The sequence below is a fragment of the Schistocerca nitens genome, chromosome 8 (genome assembly GCF_023898315.1).
Source record: "Schistocerca nitens isolate TAMUIC-IGC-003100 chromosome 8, iqSchNite1.1, whole genome shotgun sequence".
Classification (NCBI taxonomy): Eukaryota; Metazoa; Arthropoda; class Insecta; order Orthoptera; family Acrididae; genus Schistocerca; species Schistocerca nitens.
Window position 1 is genome coordinate 37,200,488 of NC_064621.1, and position 20,075 is coordinate 37,220,562.

At 45.0% G+C, this 20,075-nt stretch overlaps 1 protein-coding gene across 1 annotated transcript in view; it reads right to left on the minus strand.

Annotated features, from left to right (window-relative positions):
- Positions 1 to 237: 237 nt before the first annotated feature.
- The window catches only part of LOC126199127 (uncharacterized), a 590,042-nt gene continuing 570,204 nt past the window's right edge, over positions 238 to 20,075 (minus strand). The window contains exons 2-5 of the mRNA XM_049935881.1: positions 992 to 1,075; positions 788 to 859; positions 488 to 568; positions 238 to 359 (exon numbers count right to left, since the gene is read on the minus strand). Of these exons, the coding sequence (XP_049791838.1) occupies positions 238 to 359; positions 488 to 568; positions 788 to 859; positions 992 to 1,075 (359 nt within the window). The remainder of the gene's footprint in view (positions 360 to 487; positions 569 to 787; positions 860 to 991; positions 1,076 to 20,075) is intronic.

Consider the following 20,075-nt stretch of genomic DNA (forward strand, 5'->3'; position numbering starts at 1 on the left):
ATGATAACCTTACTGCCATTACATAGTGTGTGGTTGTTCAACATGGACCTGATTGTGGGTGTCAAGCCCTGCAAATAATTTTTGTGTTATTATACAGACAAAATTGATAGGTCTAGAAGGTGGCATATACTCCGCTGCAAGTAACTTTTAAATAAGAATCCAAACACACTACATAGCTAGTGAACTGCAACATTGTGAATAGCACTTAATCTGCCATCTTTAGTTGATATGAGGACATTAGAGCAGCATGAGATACATTGGGAATAATGGGTCCATTAATGTGCTACCTGTTGTGCTGTGTTGCACATTTGGTGTGGCATAACCATGCTGCACAGCAACAAACTGGTTCATGTCCAGCCCTGTAAATTAATTTTATATTATATTGCAGACAGTAAAATAGAATATAAAAGTATCAATAGACATATATAACTTCAGATTTCATTATACTCAAATAATGTTACTTCTATCAGATTTACTTTACACACACCTGATGCACCATGATGAACACCAGGCTGCCATGACATAGTGTGTGGTTGTTCAACATGGACCTGATTGTGGGTGTCAAGCCCTGCAAATAATTTTTGTGTTACTATGCAGACAAAATTAATAGGTCTAGAAGGTGGCATATACTCCACTGCAAGTAACTTTTAAATCAGAATCCAAACACACTACATTGCTACTGAACAGCAACATTGTTAATATTATTTAATCTGACACCCTTAGCTGATATGGGGACATTAGAGCAGTATGAGATACATTCGGAATAATGGGTCCGATTAAGTGTTACCTGTTGTGCTGTGCTGCACAATTGGTATGGCATACCCATGCTGCACAGCAACAATGTGGTTCATGTCCAGCCCTGTAAATTAATTTTATATTATAATGCAGACACAGTAAAATAGAATTTAAAGATATCAATATACATTAATATGAATTCAGATTATTATCATACTCAGATATGTTATCTCCATTAGATTTCCTTTACGCACACCTGATGCACCATGATGAATACCTGACTGCCATAACATACTGTGTGGTTGTTCTACAACATGCAAGTGATTTTTGGTGTCAAGCCCTGCAAATAAATTTCATATCACAATAGAGGCAAAATTGATGGGTAATGAAAGACAGTATATACATATACTGTACTGCAAGTAACTATTACATCAGATCCGAAACACACTGCATTGCTACTGAACAGCAAAATTCTAAATTTTACGTAATGTGACATGCTTATTTGGTGTGAGGACGTTATAGTAGTACCACACATATTTAGAATGATGGATCCCATCAAGTTTTACCTGTTTTGCTGTGCTGTACATCTGGCACGGCACAACTATGCTCCGCAGGAACATCATGATTCATGTCGAGCTCTGCATATAAATTTCAAATTACAATTGACACAAAGTTGACAGGTACTGAACACAAATTCGTATATTAACCATGAATTACATTGTACTCTGCCAAGGTTCAACACATAAATGTATCTACTCAATAACTTGAAAATTGATACATACCCTCATTCAGAAGTGATTTTACTACTTCATATCTTTCTTCAGCATTTGGAACAGCCAGAGAAATATTACGTGCTGTTTTCTTCTCGGTAGAAAACAGTCTCCACTGTAGTATTAGCTTTCTTTTCTGGCCCTTATCTGTTTGAAATAACTGTTTTGGGCTCGAACAGCTCCTACATTTGCCTTAAAGGATAACACAGTTTTTTTGGCCAACTGCAGTTCAGTCTCAGTCATTCCACTGACAATATTGGAAAACACTGAAATAAGCTCCTGTCTCCCTTCTAACAATGATTTTGGTATTTTTGAAACATATTTTGTTCTTACTTCAGCTAATATTGCTGCTCTCTCACTGGTGGCATCAACATCAGTACCTAGTACCTCTGGACTTTGCAGGGGATTTTCACCCACACTGTCATCTCGGCAAACAGTGTGAATGTGCTTATACATACTGAATCTAATACTGTAATCCATACATGTACAGTAATACCTATGTATGCACACACTGCAATCACTACATTTTAATTTGCACTCACAGTTGACTCTGTTATCTTTAACAATGTACACCTCTGAAGATGATGTGGATGGCACTTCCCAACCACCATCTACCTCAGTGATGAGGTCCTTGTCCATTAACAAACTAGTTTTGTGTTTATTACGAATGTCTTGAACTTTGCTTGTAACCTCCCCTTTTACATTTGCTATAAGCCAGTCAAACATCTTGGCTGTAACTAGGGACATTAGTGTAGATATGCCTTTGTCCAGTCGTTTTATCTGTCTTGCATTACCATGTATTTTCTTTAACGTCCTATGCATACTCTCCACATGCATGTTGGTATTGAGACCGGCATACATTCTGTGACAGTAGGCCCAACACTCCACATTTCCCTCATAGTGTGTCTTGAAGTATGAAGCAAATTCTGATGTGTCAGGGTCACTACTGAGCTTCTGCTGTGCTTTTTGCAGTGATTCCTGAAACATACTTACATTTCTCAGCATTGACACTGATTTAATGAGCCGATACACCTCATTTCTTTTATCGAGATCCGAAATTTTCCGCTTGATATTAGTTTTCCATGCTCTGTCCACATGCCAAGTACAATAGAGTCTCACCTTAGGAGCACACATTGTCCTGTTCCATGCAATACTGTATGACTCTGCCAAATCAGAAATGAATACATTGGGGCAAATTGGTCCAACCTGTGATTTTACGTATTGCAAAAATATACTTAAAACATCGGCGTCCTTCCTGTTCGAAATTAGAAATGCACATGGGAATCCTTGCCTGAGATCATCCAGTACTAAGAGAGTGGTCACTTCGAAATCATACCCATTAAGCCCATGCGTTCCATCAATACAGATACAGTCTTCTCCATATTTTGATAACATTTCGCGTTGTGCTCTGTTCATTATCACTAATACAAAATCCTCACTCCTCAGTTCTTGATGTTCACTAGATGTGTCTTGTGGAATAACACAGACGGATTGTTACTTTCGTTCATTTCTTTTACCCAAGCTTCGACACTGATTGCATCATTTTTATGTCTGACCGACTTGGAGGAGACGTTGTAGCTTGCTGCAATGTTATATAAGTCCTGCTTGGTAGTCAAATGGATTCTCTGCAAGTCCGAATCCTGCAAACTTGTCCGTACGTTATCTAGAACTTTGTCATACTGAAGTCCCATTGCAATATCTGTTGCTATGGTTTCCCGGTCTTTTTGACTCGGGGGCGGGTGCGTTAACTCTTGTTTGTGACCAATGTGGGTCGACACAAAATGTACTTGGTATGTTCCACCTTCGTGTACAGTTACTTTCATCTCTGCAGGGCACTTTCCATCCATTTTGTTGCTGCCTGTCAATTTAAGATGTCTTGTGCCTTTATCTTTGGAGATAAAGTTACCTGGCCGATGGCAGTCATAATAATGTGTGGAACTAGTAGACCCATGCGTTTTAATAAACTTTGAATGTGTCGTGTGTTCAGTGTCTTCTTTCCACTGCAAAAACTCGTGTTCATTTGAGAACTGCAGATCTTCGGAATTAAGTTGAATTTGATGAGCAGTTTGTGCCCATTTCAAAGTAGTTCAAAACGGGGTTGGATGGATCATTTACAATGTACACTTGAAGAACAACCCCCCTTCCTGCAAACCATGAATATTTCTTTGGTGGCGATACAAATTATTTTTAAGAGAAAAAATTTTGTCACACACGTAGCACTGAAGAAGCTACAGTAGTTGTAGTGGCAACAGACAGCTCTTGTTGACAGTTTTTGCAAACATGCTGACTGAGATTCTTTCTGTAATTATACACTTGCCCACACACTTCGCATTTAAAAGCACTCATTTTAGTAACACAAACGCTACACTGTAATCACAATGATAAAAAAAAGGCGCACAAAAAAATACCACGCGCACTCCGCCCTCACAATAATTTTAAGACACACGAAAATATCACGCGCTCTCCGCACTCACAAAGCGACGCACAAAGCCAAAATAGCACGTGCACTCCGCACTAACAAAAACAGCTACTGCAGCAACACCACGCGCACTCCGCACTCACAATGATTTTACAACACACGAAAATATCACGCACTCTCCGCACTCACAAAGCGACGCACAAAGCAGCAACACCACCCCGTCTCCAAACCGCAGTTGCAGGTACTGTTACCGGTCTTCCGTTGTGAGGGAACTATAGGGGGTGGGGTGAGGTCCCTTTCGTGAGCGAGGTATGGGGGTGGGGTGAGGACCCGTCGTGGGCGAGCTGAGTGCGGGGTGAGTGTCGCAGGGAAGTATAGTGGGGGGGATCCTCGCTGGGATCTTCGCAGATTTTAACATTTGCTCAGGCGAAGGCGCTGCATGCATCAGCACGCTGCCAAGCGAAGCCGTGGACATTCGCACGTGTGCCCAAGGCATCTGGAGACTATAAACTTAGAGCGAAAAACAGTTTTGTCACGATTCTACGTAGCGCGGACAGAGCGGCGACGTGAATAGCAACAGCACGACTTGGGTGTCCAAGAATCTCAAGTGGCCCGGGGAATTTTGGCCGTTTCCCGCGAGCAGAACACCTGGGAACGCTGCGGCAACACTCAATGGGAGTATACTCTGTCTCACACAGAATATCGCACTCTGTTCCTCGCGAAACGCGACGTCAAGGAGGGAGGAAATTTTGAAAGGGACTTCTTCATTGGCAAGAATCTAATGTTCGGTTTTAAAAATAGTACGAGCTCCGTAATTTGCGAAAGGGCGGAGACAAGACACTGGAGGAGAGCGGCTCTGTCTTTCTCTCCAGGTGCCGGGAGCGCACTGGTATTGCGCATTCTGAATTCTGCTCCTGAGGAGGCAGGAGTTCACTCTTGACTGCTTCCGATAAGTCGCAACGATTCTCTTATCGCTTGTCATGAGACAATGCACTTTGCATTCGTCGCAAACAGCGTAGAGAGCAAAGTTTGTTAGATCCAAGTAGGCGAGCTTCACTCACTGTGCGCGTTATCAAGAGCCTAACTCAGGATCATTTTGATTTACTACATGTCCGATGACGGTAGTACTATTAGAAAAGTTTTGAGCTTTGTTTAATGCAGTTTCACGTAGGCTTGAACTTGCAGATGGACGCATACCGTCGTCCAGTAATGATAACTTCCAGTAGCAGGTTTCGGTCACTATTTTCTAGCGTAGGACATGTTAGACGCTATCAACTACAACGCCGGCAGAGTCTTGATCCAGCCGCACGCAATCAGCCGACTCCACGGCCACGCCGACCACTCTATGAACATGGTAATACAGAAAACGCCCGCCATCCTAGCTGCGCATTCTTCTTTCGCTTTCTTCAATTTCCTTGCAATATGTTAGATTTTCATAAAGACGCAAGGCACAGTATTCACCGTTTGCCCGATAAGAGAGTCATATGGTCAGTTTTTTTTTTTTTTTTATTATTCCTTCATCATTTATTACACCAGGTGAACCCATCTCATGTAATTTATTTATACGTTAAAGTAGAATGAAGTCATACAATGCTCATGTTAAAAGGCAAATGCCAGGGCAGGCACCTTATATAATTCACTTGTTGTATGCTCCTGGTGTCAATTCAATTCTATTTGTCGTTTTTTTTCTGATACTTTGTACAGTATCTGGCGACCCAAATTTTTTTATTTTATTTTTTTTTATTTTTGTCTATCATTACTTGAATAATTTGTGAGTGATTGTTTAATGAATTTGATAAAATGTCAATAATTATTGCATATACCGTTTAATGCAGTTTCACTGAATAAACCACTTATATGTTGAACAACACTCCTTGCATTTCATTTATAGAATCTAAATAAAATTCACAGCTCTTTCTCCCTCCCACACGAGGTATCTTGCATACAAATGGCGAACCTGCCAGGATACGAAATTACGTGGTTCCCTTTTAAAGTAGTCGGATTGCTGTTATCCACAAAATGTTTGTTTTTACGTGAGTTTTCATTCATTCTAAAGGAATTAATTCAGCGACAGCGGTGAATTACTGCCATTCTGTTAATCTTTTATTTTCTTTTCAGCTAGCGCAGTGTACTAACTGTAAAATCTCCTCTTTCAGTTTGGACTATTGTAGGTTCTGTCCTACAATGGGTTGCTCTCCAGCATTGAGGCTGTAAGTTGTTTCACTGTATGCAAATCAGGCAACTTTTGTATATTCGAGAAAGGTTTTGTTTTGTCTTTTGGGGATAAATTCCTGCGGAAATTAGTCACTGTTCACTAGAAGCAAGGCTAAACTTCGGGCTAATAAAGTAACAACTTCTCCTTTCGAGATGTCAGAAACGGACAAAGTAAATGAAATCATAGTAACAGGTCAGGAGCCGCTAACGACGGCTGAGCTCGAACAAATGAAAAATCAAAACGTACAAAACACGGATGTCGACATATCGGGCCCGATAGGCGCTGCGCAACTTCAGAATGAAGACGTTGAAACGGAGGCCCCGCAACACGTTGAGGCTGTCGTTAATTTTGTAAATTACGGGGAAGAAGACAGCGAGGACGAAAGCTAAAGGGCAGTGTCGCTACAACAGCACCACATAGGTGTCCAATTAGACAATCGTGGTGCAGCGCCAGAAAAAACAGAAGCAGACAAATTTATGATGCTGTTGAAATCAAAGATGAACTAACAAGTCAAATCAAAAACGAAATAAGGAATGTGAGAGAAGGCATAGAAGGTCAAATGACGGAAAATAACGAAAACCTAGGAAGGAAAATCAAAGGCGATATTAAGAACATCCAGGAAGGTATTGAACGTCAAATGAAGGAACAGAATGAAAGCATAGAAAGCGTGAAGAAGGATCTGGAAAATCGTTAAACAGTTCCACTGCCGGCCGGAGTGGCCGAGCGGTTGTAGGCGCTTCAGTCTGGAACCGCGCGACCGCTACGGTCGCAGGTTCGAATCCTGCCTCGGACATGGATGTGTGTGATGTCCTTAGGTTAGTTAGGTTTAAGTAGTTCTAAGTTATAGGGGACTGATGACCTCAGATGTGAAGTCCCATAGTGCTCAGATCCATTTGAACCATTTCAACCAAACAATTCCACTAAGGAGATCAAGGACTTGCAGGAAAGACATGTATAACAAACTGCATGGGGAAATTGAGCAGGTCGACGATCACACTCGGAATAATGAGGCAAAATTCTCTAAATTAGCGGTATCCGTAGAGCAACTTCCGTTATTTCAGGCGGAGGTAACTAAGACCGTCAAGGGCATGAAAGAGTGCGGACAAAAGGTGGAAGAAATCGAGAAAAACTTGGAGCAAAGAATAAAAGACGCAACCGTCAAGCTAAAAGAGAGCAATAAAAGGTCGATCGAAACGGAGCTGCAGCGCCTGCAGAAGGAGTCAAATTTGACGACTGAGGCGGCTGCTGAAGCGACGACAGAAGTGCGCGAGCGGTTAACCACGGAAACCGTGCAGGAACTAATTAGTAAACAACTTAGCGAGAACTTGCAGGAGATTGCAAGTCGTTCGAGCAGCGAGCAGAACATCAGTTTGCAACCTGCGCCGCCAAGCAACAATAATTAGCCGATAGCAACGGTGATATTAGGCGAACTGTCGGCGAAATGGCCAATCTGGGTATTGCAAGCCAAACGAGCAACACGCCACAAGGAAAGGAAACCATTGTAGACAGCGCGAACTCGAATTCGGGAGCGCAAATGATCACCGAAATGGTTTACAAACACCTGCTCTCTGTGCAGATAGTGGAAACGTTCTGCATCCCCAGGCCTTTTTACAGCAATTTGAAGTGCCAATGCCACCAAATTGGCCCATCAAATTAAAGCTGTCTTTTGTTTGCGAATTTCTAGAGGGTAGCGTAGCCGAACGAACGCGAGGCGTCGCAGATAATTGCACCTCCTTTGAGGAATTCAAGGAGATTTTCTTGGGCACTTATTGGTCAAAGTCGACCCAAGAACGTAGCAAGCAGGAGATTATTCTCTTTGACTTTGAGAACTCGCGATTCACAAGCCCGGTCAAGTTCTTTGAGGTTCTAATTCATAAGAATGTCTTCCTCGGTGCACCATGTAGTGATACCGAGCTCATCCGTTATTGCTACATGAAACTGCCATTGAATTACCAACAGTCGCTGATAGGACGATGCGGCAGTGATTTTGAGGAGTTTGAAAACATTCTCAGAGAATTAGAGTCTGCATTAGAGAGAGAGATGGAAACCGCAGAAGGCAACAAGTACAGGCGAACGGTCAGACTGAGCAAACGGGGAGGAAAGCAGCGCAGGGACCGTAGGCGTGACAATAACAATTAGAATAATTCTGGCGGAGGAGGTCCGCACCAACAGCCGCAATTACAGCGGCAATGGAGGCAATGGTAGGAACGGACCGACGTATCGGAACAACTGCAGGCAATGGCGTCAGTCTCAAGACGGCGACGACGATCGTAACAATGGTCGAAATGACGGCCGTTATCAAGGGGGAAACAATGACCGGAGACAACAGGAAGTCGAAATTGTCGAGGTACGACCGGCGAATCCGAGACCACAGGACAGAGAAACGGAGTCATCCCGACAATGACGGGTGGCTCGCGCGGAACAGAATTCTAAAACAACCGCGCACACACTCGGTACAAAGTGGATACGCATGCTGGACTATGGGGACGTGATTGAAGATTTGCTTAAAGAAAACGAACAACACACTACTAATGACCTACACCCGGTAGTAAGGATAGCGATTGGAAAAGTAGCCTTGCAAGGAATCATAGATAGCGGAAGTCAGCTTTCGGCTTTTTCAGAGGCAGCCTTCGAAGGGTGCAAGGGCGATCAAACATGGCCTACCTTTAAAGTCAAAAAGATTAAAATACGCGGGGCAATCGCGGGAAAACTCACGGAAGTACCGCAACGTGTACGAGTGGAATTTAGCTGTGAGTTCGAAGGCGATTTCATTGTGGTCCCAAAGTTATCGATCGAAATTACAATAGGCATGGACTTCTTGTACGACAACCAGGCCGTAATTGATATAGGTAGCGGCTCGGTCACCTTCCAGAAGGGAAGATAAGGCAGGTCAGATTTGAAGAACAGACTATTCCGGCGCAACTAACTGTCTGCGACTACATATTGTAGAGCAAGGAGGCAGAAATGGTGAGGGAGAAGAACACGAACAACGCGTTCTAAGGTGGAAAGAAGAGGCAGTTCATGTAAAGGAAGAACTAGCACAGGCGATAGACGGCGAGGTCGAGGCATGAGGGAACAAAGCGATAAAGGAACGAGAAGATCTGAGGAACATTCTAAAGGACAGCTTAGAAGTTTTTTGGTCGATACCAGGGGCTATACGAAACCTCCAGTACGAGTTGTAAAGGCAGCAGAAAAACGCAAAAGGGCCGCAGAGGGGCGAAGGTCAGACACTTTGAGGTCGGACAGAAAGTCCTATTGAAATCGCAACGACTGTCATGCAAGTAAAAGGGGCTCTGCCAGAAACTTTTTTTCTGTTTATGATGGACCATTCAGACTAAGAAGGACGGCCCACCCCAACTCATACGAGTTAGAGTACATTAAGAGTAAACGATCATTAGGGTTACATCATATAACGCAGATGAGACCTTTTATTGGTTAAAAATGGTAATTTGTTTGCCTTTGTGTTTCTTGTGTTGCGTTAGTAATAAGTTCTGACATGCGTAGGATTTAGAGTGTATCAGGTTTTCTGTTCTGTGTAGTGTCTTATTTTTGTGTATTGTCTTCGATACAAGAAATCAGCAGATTGTTCAATGATAAATTTGTAACAGGGCATGTTACGTAAAAGATTGTTCCACAACGGAAAAGCACGTTCCGACAAATAAAACGGAGGAGCAATGATACGGAAGGTATTCGAGCGCCTAAGCGTGCGCAGAGTCAGCTTATGGGATGCTGAGTGGTTGAAAGCGGCCTACTGAGCCGAGAAAAGGATGATGCGTTCGCGAAATGAAATATCGGAATTCAATTTGCCAGTCAGGAAGAAGTAGAGCGTTGTTTTAGTGGCGTTGAGGGGGCGCATTTTTGAGTAGTCCGCGAGGACATGCGTTGAAGGACAAAGTTTTGGGAGTTATTTTCGGTCGCCGACAGAGAGACGTATGTGAGGAGATTTTTGGTCACGGCTCTGTGATATTAATCGAAGGGCGAGTTTTGAGGCGCGAAATCTAGATTTCAGGAGCACGTAATGTGTGGGGAGAAATGGATCGTAGGGCAAACCATCAACTTGGCCAACAAATAATTCTAGGAAATGTAACAACATCCAAGTTACCCGACGGAAAATCAAACAATTCTAGGTTAAAGTAGTTAGCTTTAATAACTGAATATTCTGTTTTTTATGTCTAGGATAGCGAACGCAAGAAGGAAAATTGAACGACAAAGAAGATCAAAGGAAGACAAAATCGGACCAAAAGATACGCAAGGAAGGACTGGTAAAGGAAGCCTAAATCCAGAGAAAAGGGTAACATAAACTGCAGAGCGTAAACACAAGGATGTAAGTAAAAAGACTCATAGAGGTACTAACCATTGAATGTATTCTAATGTTACAGGTGGGAGACAAAGAAGAAGACCAAGTAACAGACTCACACGAGTACTGCAGCCAAATAACAGCGCCAATTGTTGTAATCGTCGTTTAATAATTTCTACAGATCGCAGTGAGAATCGGAGAGTCGAAAATTTCTTACCAGTATGCAGTGGACTGGAAGCGACATCTAACCTACATGTATTTCCACGAATTTACGGGGAAGAACACAGAAGAGTAGGAATAAGGGAAACGGAACTACCAGGTTTACGTAGAAAGTAGTAAGTAGAAGGTAGTTAGATGCAGGAGGAAAGGAAAATGTAGTTAGCGCTAGATGGAAGAATACCATGGAATGTAATTAGAATACTAACAAATGGGCATTCTTCATTGCTCAGCACACCCACTTGTTCCAAACATAAAAGTAAGATAGAAAAGAACGTAAAACGAGATTCCAGCTGGAATATTATTGTTAAAAAACTATTAGTAGACAGATAGAAAGAAGAGTGTAAATGTATATTTTCATAGAAATGATATTTTGTTTTGTAATCCAAAAATGGTTCAAATGGCTCTGAGCACTATGGGACTTCACATCTGTGGTCATCAGTTCCCTAGAACTTAGAATTACTTAAACCTAACTAACCTAAGGACATCACACACATCCATGCCCAAGGCAGGATTCGAACCTGCGACCGTAGCAGTCGCGCGGTTCCGGACTGAGCGCCTAGAACCGCGAGACCACCGCGGCCGGCTTTTTGTAATCCAAATGCCTACATAGTTAGGTTGGGATAGGTTATATGTTTTCCTGTTTTTCTTTTTTTTGTTTTTTTCTCTCTTCTTCATGTCTTATATTGCCTGTTTATTATTGTAATAACAGTGGATGTAACTTTTATAACTGAATTGAGTGAAATAACTCAGTCCTTTTAAATGAGAATAATGACGGAACGATTGACAAGTTCCACAGTGAATTGTAATGTATGGAAAGGTCACGGGAGGTGACCACAACGAGGATTAAACTATAATAACATGTAAATGAATGTAAGTAGGGGAGATTTGTATTTGTTTCTAAAATGTACTTTAAAGTTCTGTACGCAGAAACGACAAGGAACTTTGGGAGGCTGAACAGAACACAGAGAGAGAAAGGGGAGATTACCGGTCACAAGGGACCAGGCTTCGCAGCGCCTGGGCAGAAGTGTCCAGCGGCCGCAAGGAAATACCTTCAATCTGGTTACCGCTGAGCAGCGATAGTGTAGCACAATGGGCGACGCCGAAGTCGACATTGCCGGGCCACTCGCAGCCAATTCAATGCTCCAGTCCGGCCCCGGTAGCTGAGTGGTCAGCGTGACGGAATGTTTAGTCCGCTGTTAGCAGCGGTGGGGCACGGTCGTCGTGCCTGTGTCCCCCTGTTAGCGCACCGCGCGCGCGAGTGTTTACTGTTGACCTTCCGCTGCGGCGAGTGTCACGCGTCCGTATCTCGGTAGTGCCATGGCGCACTCGTATCGCAAGTCCACCATTAAGAAAAAAAATGGTTCAAATGGCTGAGCACTATGGGAGTCAACATCTTAGGTCATAAGTCCCCTAGAACTTAGAACTACGTAAACCTAACTAACCTAAGGACATCACACACACCCATGCCCGAGGCAGGATTCGAAGCTGCGACCGTAGCAGTCCCGCGGTTCCGGACTGCAGCGCCAGAACCGCTAGACCACCGCGGCCGGCCCACAATTAAGATCACATTTCAAGCGGACTACGCACGACCTCGAGCACTTGACATTGAACGTTTCATCCGGGAAGAACTTCATATTGCACCTCACGACATCATTGGGATCCACTTTTCTATAACACAAAGTGTCGTCTATATAAAAATGATCAATGAAAAGGCGTGCACTGATGTTGTGTGCCGACACGCTCATGGACTTAAATTCAAGCATTCTGATAGTCACATAGGAACTGTCACGATCGACCACGCTGGATTAGGCCTTCGCACTCTGAGGGTCTTCGAGCTGCCATTCGAAGTCCCGCCAGATGTTGTGATGACAGCTTTCAAACCGTACGGCAACGTGCTAAGCCATTTGGCTGAAAAATGGCAAACGTTTGAGACGTACCCCGTCTTAAATGGAGTGCGACAAATTAAGATTGAACTGACGAAGCATGTGCCATCCTATTTAGTAATTGGCGGCTGCAGAGCCATTGTCATGTACGACGGACAACCGCGTACTTGCGCCGCCTGTGGCCAGGAAGGACATGTCCGATCGGCCTGCATTCAACGCCGACTGATTCAGACACCGGTTGGTGAAGTTCCATCCCCGGCGACGCCTACCTCACTCCCCATCACGTATGCAGCGGCTGCAACCGCAACAGCTGTTCCTGCCCAGGATCGTAACACCACATTTCAGTCAGTGGTCGATGAGAGTGTGGCGGACAGCATATCCCCCTCTACGACGTCATCGGCAGACTTGCCTCAAGACGGTGATCAATTGTGCCACCAAGACGAACCTAAAGAGAAGATGGAAGTAGAAACTGAAATTGTCCCGATCTCTGCCTTCCTACCAATGGAGACCGCATCAAATGATTGTCGCCCGCACTCTGACACAGAACAACATGTCCGGAAACAACGGTCCCCTCGAAAACGCAAGAAACGGCGCCATACGCCATCCGATGATTGCCTGCTTCGGATGTGTGACCCGGACGAACATCCGGTGTCGGACGACACTCAGGACTCTACCACCACAACTCACCCTTCCCATCACGAAGCTACGGCGGACACAATTTCTGAGCCTCAGTCTGACACCATCACTTCTGCTACTGAACATGCTCGCAAGCGCTCTACTGACAGCACTAGTCAACAGTTACCAATTGCTGCATCTGATTCTTGGGCGGACGATGTCGAGGATGAGCCACAGCACCAGGAGGATGCCGAAGGCAGAGATGCTCCCGCGGCTGTACCCAGCACCGACCAACAACAGTGACTACGGCTGTATCGTCAGCCTCTGTGGGGCCGCCCCTGCCGCCCACACCTGGCCTCCTACACAACCCAGTTGCCGACCTGGCTGACCAAACGTACCGTCTAGCGACGATTAACATCAACAACATACGTGCCCGATATAAACTAGCGATGCTACAGGATCTACTCAACGCAGCAGACATCGACATTGCGCTCCTTCAAGAGGTGTATGTCGCAGACTTCAAGGGACCCTATGACTACAAGACTTGGGTCTCACATGCGTCGGCCAATGGCAGTGGTGTGGCGATCCTCCTCCGCGAAGGCATATCCGCAGAAGACGTCGAGTATCTCCCTGACGCCAGAGGCATGGCTCTTACTATCCAAGGAGTCAAACTTATTAACATCTATGCACCGTCAGGATCTTGTCGGCGTCGCGAACGGTCCACCTTTTTCGCTCATACAATCACGCCCCTCTTTATGGGCCGTCAGGACGCCTTGATAATGGGAGGGGACTTCAACTGTAGCCAAGCACCTAAGAATCAGTTACCACATCATTCTCCCTGCGCAGAACTTACGACAATTATAAATAATCTTCAATTGGTGGACTCGTGGGAACATGTTTGTGGAGATCGGCCCGGATTTACTCACAACACCAGCCATTCTTCCAGCCGCATCGACCGGATTTACATCTCGCGCTCCATAGCTGCGGGGACAAGAGCTGCCGAAGTTTGGCCCACAGCTTTTTCTGACCACGAGGCCTACATCTGCGCTATTACCCTCGGCCGCCAGAAGGTATGGCACAGCCGTGGTCCTTCGAAGTTGAACGTCGCCCACCTAGCTTCTCAGGAATGCCACCGCCTTATAGAGAACACGCGGGACTCTTGTAGGCGCCGGCGTGGCACCTACCGGTATACACCGTCGTGGTGGTTACTCTGCGCCAAACCAGCCCTCCGGAAGGCCTTGATAGGCTACGGCCGAGATGTTGCAGCATGGAAGAGACATACCATGGACTTTTACTACAGCATCTTAAGGGAATGTACGACACTGCCGTACTCACCTGCACGGCAGGTGACGGTGGACCGTGCCAAGGCACAGATCATCAGATTAACACGTTGCCACCTTGAGGGTGCGATCGTCAGGGCGCGCACTCAAGACAGAGTGGCCCAGGAGGAACCGTCATTGCAGAACGACGGCGCCGACGCAGGACACTGATCCAAGCTATAACGACGGAGGACGGACGACGCCTTGATACCCAGCACGACATAGGAAACGCCCTTCATGCTCACTACACTAGGCTGTACTCGGAACATTGACACCCCCCAGAGGTGATCGCCGAAGTCTCTCAACTCACTTATGGCTCGATATCACCGACAGCGGCGGCGGATTTGACTGCAGATGTAATACAGGCTGGGGCTGCTCATAAGTCCCCGGGACCTGATGGCCTTCCTCTGGAATTTTACCGGACGTATCAACAATTGCTGGCACCAGCATGGACTGATATTTGCCGCGATCTTATGTCTCCCACGACGCAGATACCTGGGGCTTTCGTAGAAGGACTGATTGTGCCCATACACAAACCACGAGGCGGATCCAGGATCAGTGACTATCGGCCCTTGACCTTACTCAACAGTGACTTGAAGATTTTCACCCGGCTTCTGGCGGCACGCCTAAAGCGATCAGTACGATGTGTTGTGTCGCAGGACCAGGCATCGTTAGGCGGTGTCCATAATATTCGCACTGCATTGTGCCGATATAGAGATATGATCGCGCTAGCCAAAGCTCGCCAACTGCCAGGAGTTTTGGCCTCACTCGACTTTACCCAGGCCTTTGACAGAGTCGACCACACATTTTTGATGGAGGTACTGCGACACATGGGGTATCCGGACGTCATAGTTAATGTACTGATGCGTCTCCTACGTGGCGCGACGTCCAAGGTTTATATAATGGCCGTCTTACGCCGCCGATACAGATCCAGCGATCGGTGCGACAAGGCTGCCCTCTTTCGGCAATATTGTACGCCCTCGTCTTGGAACCACTCCTCTGCGGCTTCCGACAACGCCTGACTGGGATGTCCGTTGGTGGACACACTTTTTGTTGCACTGCCTATGCGGATGATCTGGTACTCCTTCTTCGCAATAATGACGATGTTCGTGCAGCACTGGCGTGGGTGGCGACCTACGGCGCGGCATCGGGGAGCCATCTCAATCTCAACAAGTCACCCGCCCTGTCTATAGGCAGGGGCCTACCCGACGAGAGCGTCGCACCGCTACGAATCAGTGACACAATCCGCTGTCTTGGCATTGATTTCACATCTGACATGAAGCGTTCAACAGCCCTTAACTACAGGCGTTTATTGAATCAGATGAGAGCAGGAATGAGTGACCACCGTCTGAGACATCTAGACCTCCTGCAACGGACACGATATGCTAACGTCTATTTGGCGTCACGTATCCCCCATTTTGCACAGATACTCCCCATACCATCTACCCTGGCTCACCGCATGTTGGCGACTTTGCGATCCTTTGTTAATACGGGCATGTTATTTAAGATTCGTTACGAGTCCCTAACCCTCCCGAGGAGCAGAGGGGGTTTAGGCCTTTGTCATGTTCAGAACAGAGCGAAGGCCCTTTTTGTCAGCTGTCACCTGCAACTGTGGCGACGAAGTCCGACGTGCCTCACAAGTCTCTTACTGGAAGCCTTACGACCAATCTCACTCGCACCCCCTGTGATGATATCGGATATCCCAGCACCTTTCTTCTACATTAGCCAACTCTTCCTTGAGTTGATATCGGACATCCCAGCACCTTTCTTCTACATTAGCCAACTCTTCCTTGAGTTAAGCTACATCCGCACCGCACTACTATCCACACGCTTGATGATGACGAGGGCGATATATGCTGCCATGCAAAAGAACGGGATGCCGAATGTGACTGAAAGCAAACACCCCACTACGAAGTGGCGCGCTGTGTGGCAGGCAGTGAATGCCACCACCCTTGATACTGACGTGCAGTCTGCATGGTACGTAACTGTTAATGGGAAACAGTTGTGCCAGTCCCGCCTACATCACATCCACCTCGCCGATTCACCCTTGTGTGCCACATGCCAAGTGATTGACACGGATGAACATCGTTTCGAATGCGGGTCGGCAAAGGACGTTTGGTATTTGGTGCGTCAGATATTGGCTTTTCTCACACGCACGGCTCCCGACAGGATAACTGCCCGACCACTTCTTTTCCCCGATGACATTTATTTCCCAAGAGCAAAAACGAACTCTGTGACGTGGATCAGCGGCCACGCTGTTCACTACCTCTTCGGTAATGGCGAAAAGACAGTACCCCATTTTTGGTATTACCTCAACGAACGACATGTGCGATCGTCAAGAACCCTAAATACAGGCAATATTTTTCTAATTTCCTTTGGAGCGCATTCCATAATCCGCCTCGCAGCTGGATTATCGATGACATGAGAAGATAACCATAGCACCTCTTCCCAGTTCCTTTTTTTATGAGATTGAACAAACAACAGAAACAATACAGCAACGAGAAGACAGTCATCGAAAAATTCGCAGCGGCCTACAGTATGGAGCATCCTTTGTCGTAACGGGACGACTTTCTATTATTCTGTTTATATAGCCGAAGAGGAACGGCCTTCTTTTTATCCATTTGTATAAAAAAAACAAAAAAGCAGAAAAACAAACCTTCCAAAATCGTTTTTCCTTTTTTTTCATTTTTGTTAAAACAAGTGGCTAGGATAGCTGGCTATAAAAAAAAAAGAATGTCAATCCTAAGGTCCCGGGTTCGATTCCCGGCTGGGTCGGGGATTTTCTCCGACGGGAGGCCCTAGCCACTCGACATTTTTTTCAATGCTCCAAACACGTAAACACAGCTGACGCACGTCACTGTCCAAGGATTCCCCGGCGAAGGCATAGAACTACATCACAGGAGAATTAGAAGGCGAAAACCTCACCTAATATTCCGTCTGTCGATCTGTATTCCTATCTGCAATCGGAAATCTTGAACCATCCGGTAAATCCCATGTACCTTCACGGCGCCATACCGCGCAAGCGAGAACAAACGGCGCCTACCAAATTGTCCCCTCACGCGTCATGAAAACGCCCAATTCACGCCATACTATTGCCATCAAGAAGAAGAAAACAAGTGCGTGGAAAACACGCGTGATGGTGACACTTAGATGTTGTACAACAGCGGAGAGCACAGGCTGGTATGCTTACCACCCTGGGCACATCACAGTGACTTGGCTTGTCTATCAAGAGGCCAACCATAGCAGCACAACGTCACCATGTTTTTGGCTTGTCTATCAAGAGGCCAGGCAAAGTAATTCAACGTTCAGCTAGCCACGAGAGAGTTGAGTGGCGTACCATCGATGCAGAAAACGAACTGCACCCTTACCTAGCAGTCTGCAATTGCTTCATGGCCCTCTCCGTATAAACAGTGATCCTTGATTAGTACAACAGCCGCACCAGGTACCGTTCAAAATGAAACAAATATTAATTTGTTTATGTGTTCTCTTTCTATGTCTTCTTGTGTTAGTTAAGACGTTCCTTTCATGACGATTATGTGTGTACATGTAATTGATGCCTACTATGTTTCTCGTATGTTTTATGTGTTTAGTTAAGAGTTTTCTTTCATAACTATGATGTTTTTGTATGTTCTAATGTTAGTTATAAGTGAGGTGCAAAGTTTCTTGTTTTGGTTTAGTATATGTGATGAATTGTCTATACTGAAAAAAAAAAAAAACTTAAAATGAATGAATGACTGCAAACAGAATGCAGAGTTGGTATGGATGCTGTAAGCGTATGACATACAAGTCTTGCTCATGTGAGCGTATGTAAATAAATAATGACATATGTAATATGTTTGCTTCAGTTTCAATTTTGTTTTATTACCTCTGAAGAGCGCAAGTTGAATTTTAATGTTTTAATGTATTTGCAGAAGGTAAAGTTTTCTTGTCAGTCAATGATAGATATGCTTTTCATATTTTTTGCTTAAGGCATTGGCCAAGAAAATCAGTTTTTAATAATAACGTAAATATGGATATAAGCTTCTTATGTCTTCTCCATTAAGTTTCGGGAATGCAGCCGCATGTATTCTGCTTCTTCTTCTAATATTTCGGCTGTATACCTTTCAGCCATCTTCAGAGAGAGCCGTACGACTGACGCTCCAGCGCTCGCTCCATCCTTTTAAACTCGCGGACCGCGCCACTGCGCATGCGGCCACAGATAAACAAGGCGCCAGTGATGTTGATTGGCGGCAAAGACGTACAATATGCATGAGTTACGTCTGTGACTGCGCATTCGATCCATGCTGGGAGGTCGATATATTACTGGGAGCTGAACTGTAGCGACGTCTTTGTATGTTCAATATTGAAAGTGCCGGATTCCATGATTTATCTAATGTGAAACCGCTGTCTCTATTAATTAAATTCTTCGTCAAGCGGATTTCAATGGCCTCTTTTACTACGGAGTCCCAGAAAGATGAAACAGAAGTCAGAATTTCGACATTTTCATATACCATCGAGTGACTAGAATCAATACAATGCTCTGCCACAGCCGATTTACTGGGTTGTAAGAGCCGAGTGTACCTGCGATGTTCCGTACACCTCTCTTGGACTGTACGATTCGTTTGTCCGATGTATGAAAGGCCACATTCACATGGTATCTTGTAAACTCCAGGCTTGCGGAGTAGTAAGTCATCTTTAACGGAACCCAGGAGTGCAGCCGTCTTCGCCGGTGGACGAAAAATCACTTTTACTTTATGTTTAGTGAGGATCCGTCCTATTTTGGATGAAAGGCTTCCCACATACGGCAGGAAAGCCATGGATTTAAATGTTTCCTCGTCATCTTCTGCATTCCTTATGGACACCTTAGGTTTTATTTGTAGTGCCTTACGTATCTGTTGTGGAGAATACCCGTTGTCCTCAAAAACTCTCTTCAGATGTAAAAGTTCGTCTTTTAAACTACTTTCATCAGATATGACGTGTGCTCGGTGTACCAAAGTTCTTAGAACACTACTCGTCTGCGAAGGATGGTGACAGCTATTTGCATGTAAATATAAGTCCGTATGGGTCGGTTTCCGATATACTGCATGACCCAAAGTGCCATCTTCTTTGCGCCGAACCAAGACATCCAAAAATGGAAGACATCCCTACTTTTCCACTTCCATTGTGAACTGAATTTGTCCATGGATGGAATTCAGATGGTTTAAGAAGTCCTGCAATTTGTCCTCGCCATGGGGCCACACTACAAAGGTATCATCAACGTACCTCCAAAAAACTGTAGGCTTCAAACTAGCAGACTCCAGGGCCTTCTCCTCGAAGTCCTCCATAAATAAATTGGCCACCAAGGGTGACAAAGGACTACCCATGGCAACACCGTCAGTCTGTTCAAAAAAGTCGTTATTAAATAAAAAAGTATGTGGAGGTCATCACATGGTGAAACAAAGCTAAAATCTCCTTATCAAAACTTTTTCTAATGAGATCTAAAGATTCAGAGAGAGGTACCTTAGTAAATAGCGACACTACATCAAAGCTGACTAATAGATCAGAGGTGTTCAGTTTCAAAGATTTTAATTTGCCAATGAAATCTGCAGAGTTCCTTATATGATGATCACATTTTCCCACAAGCG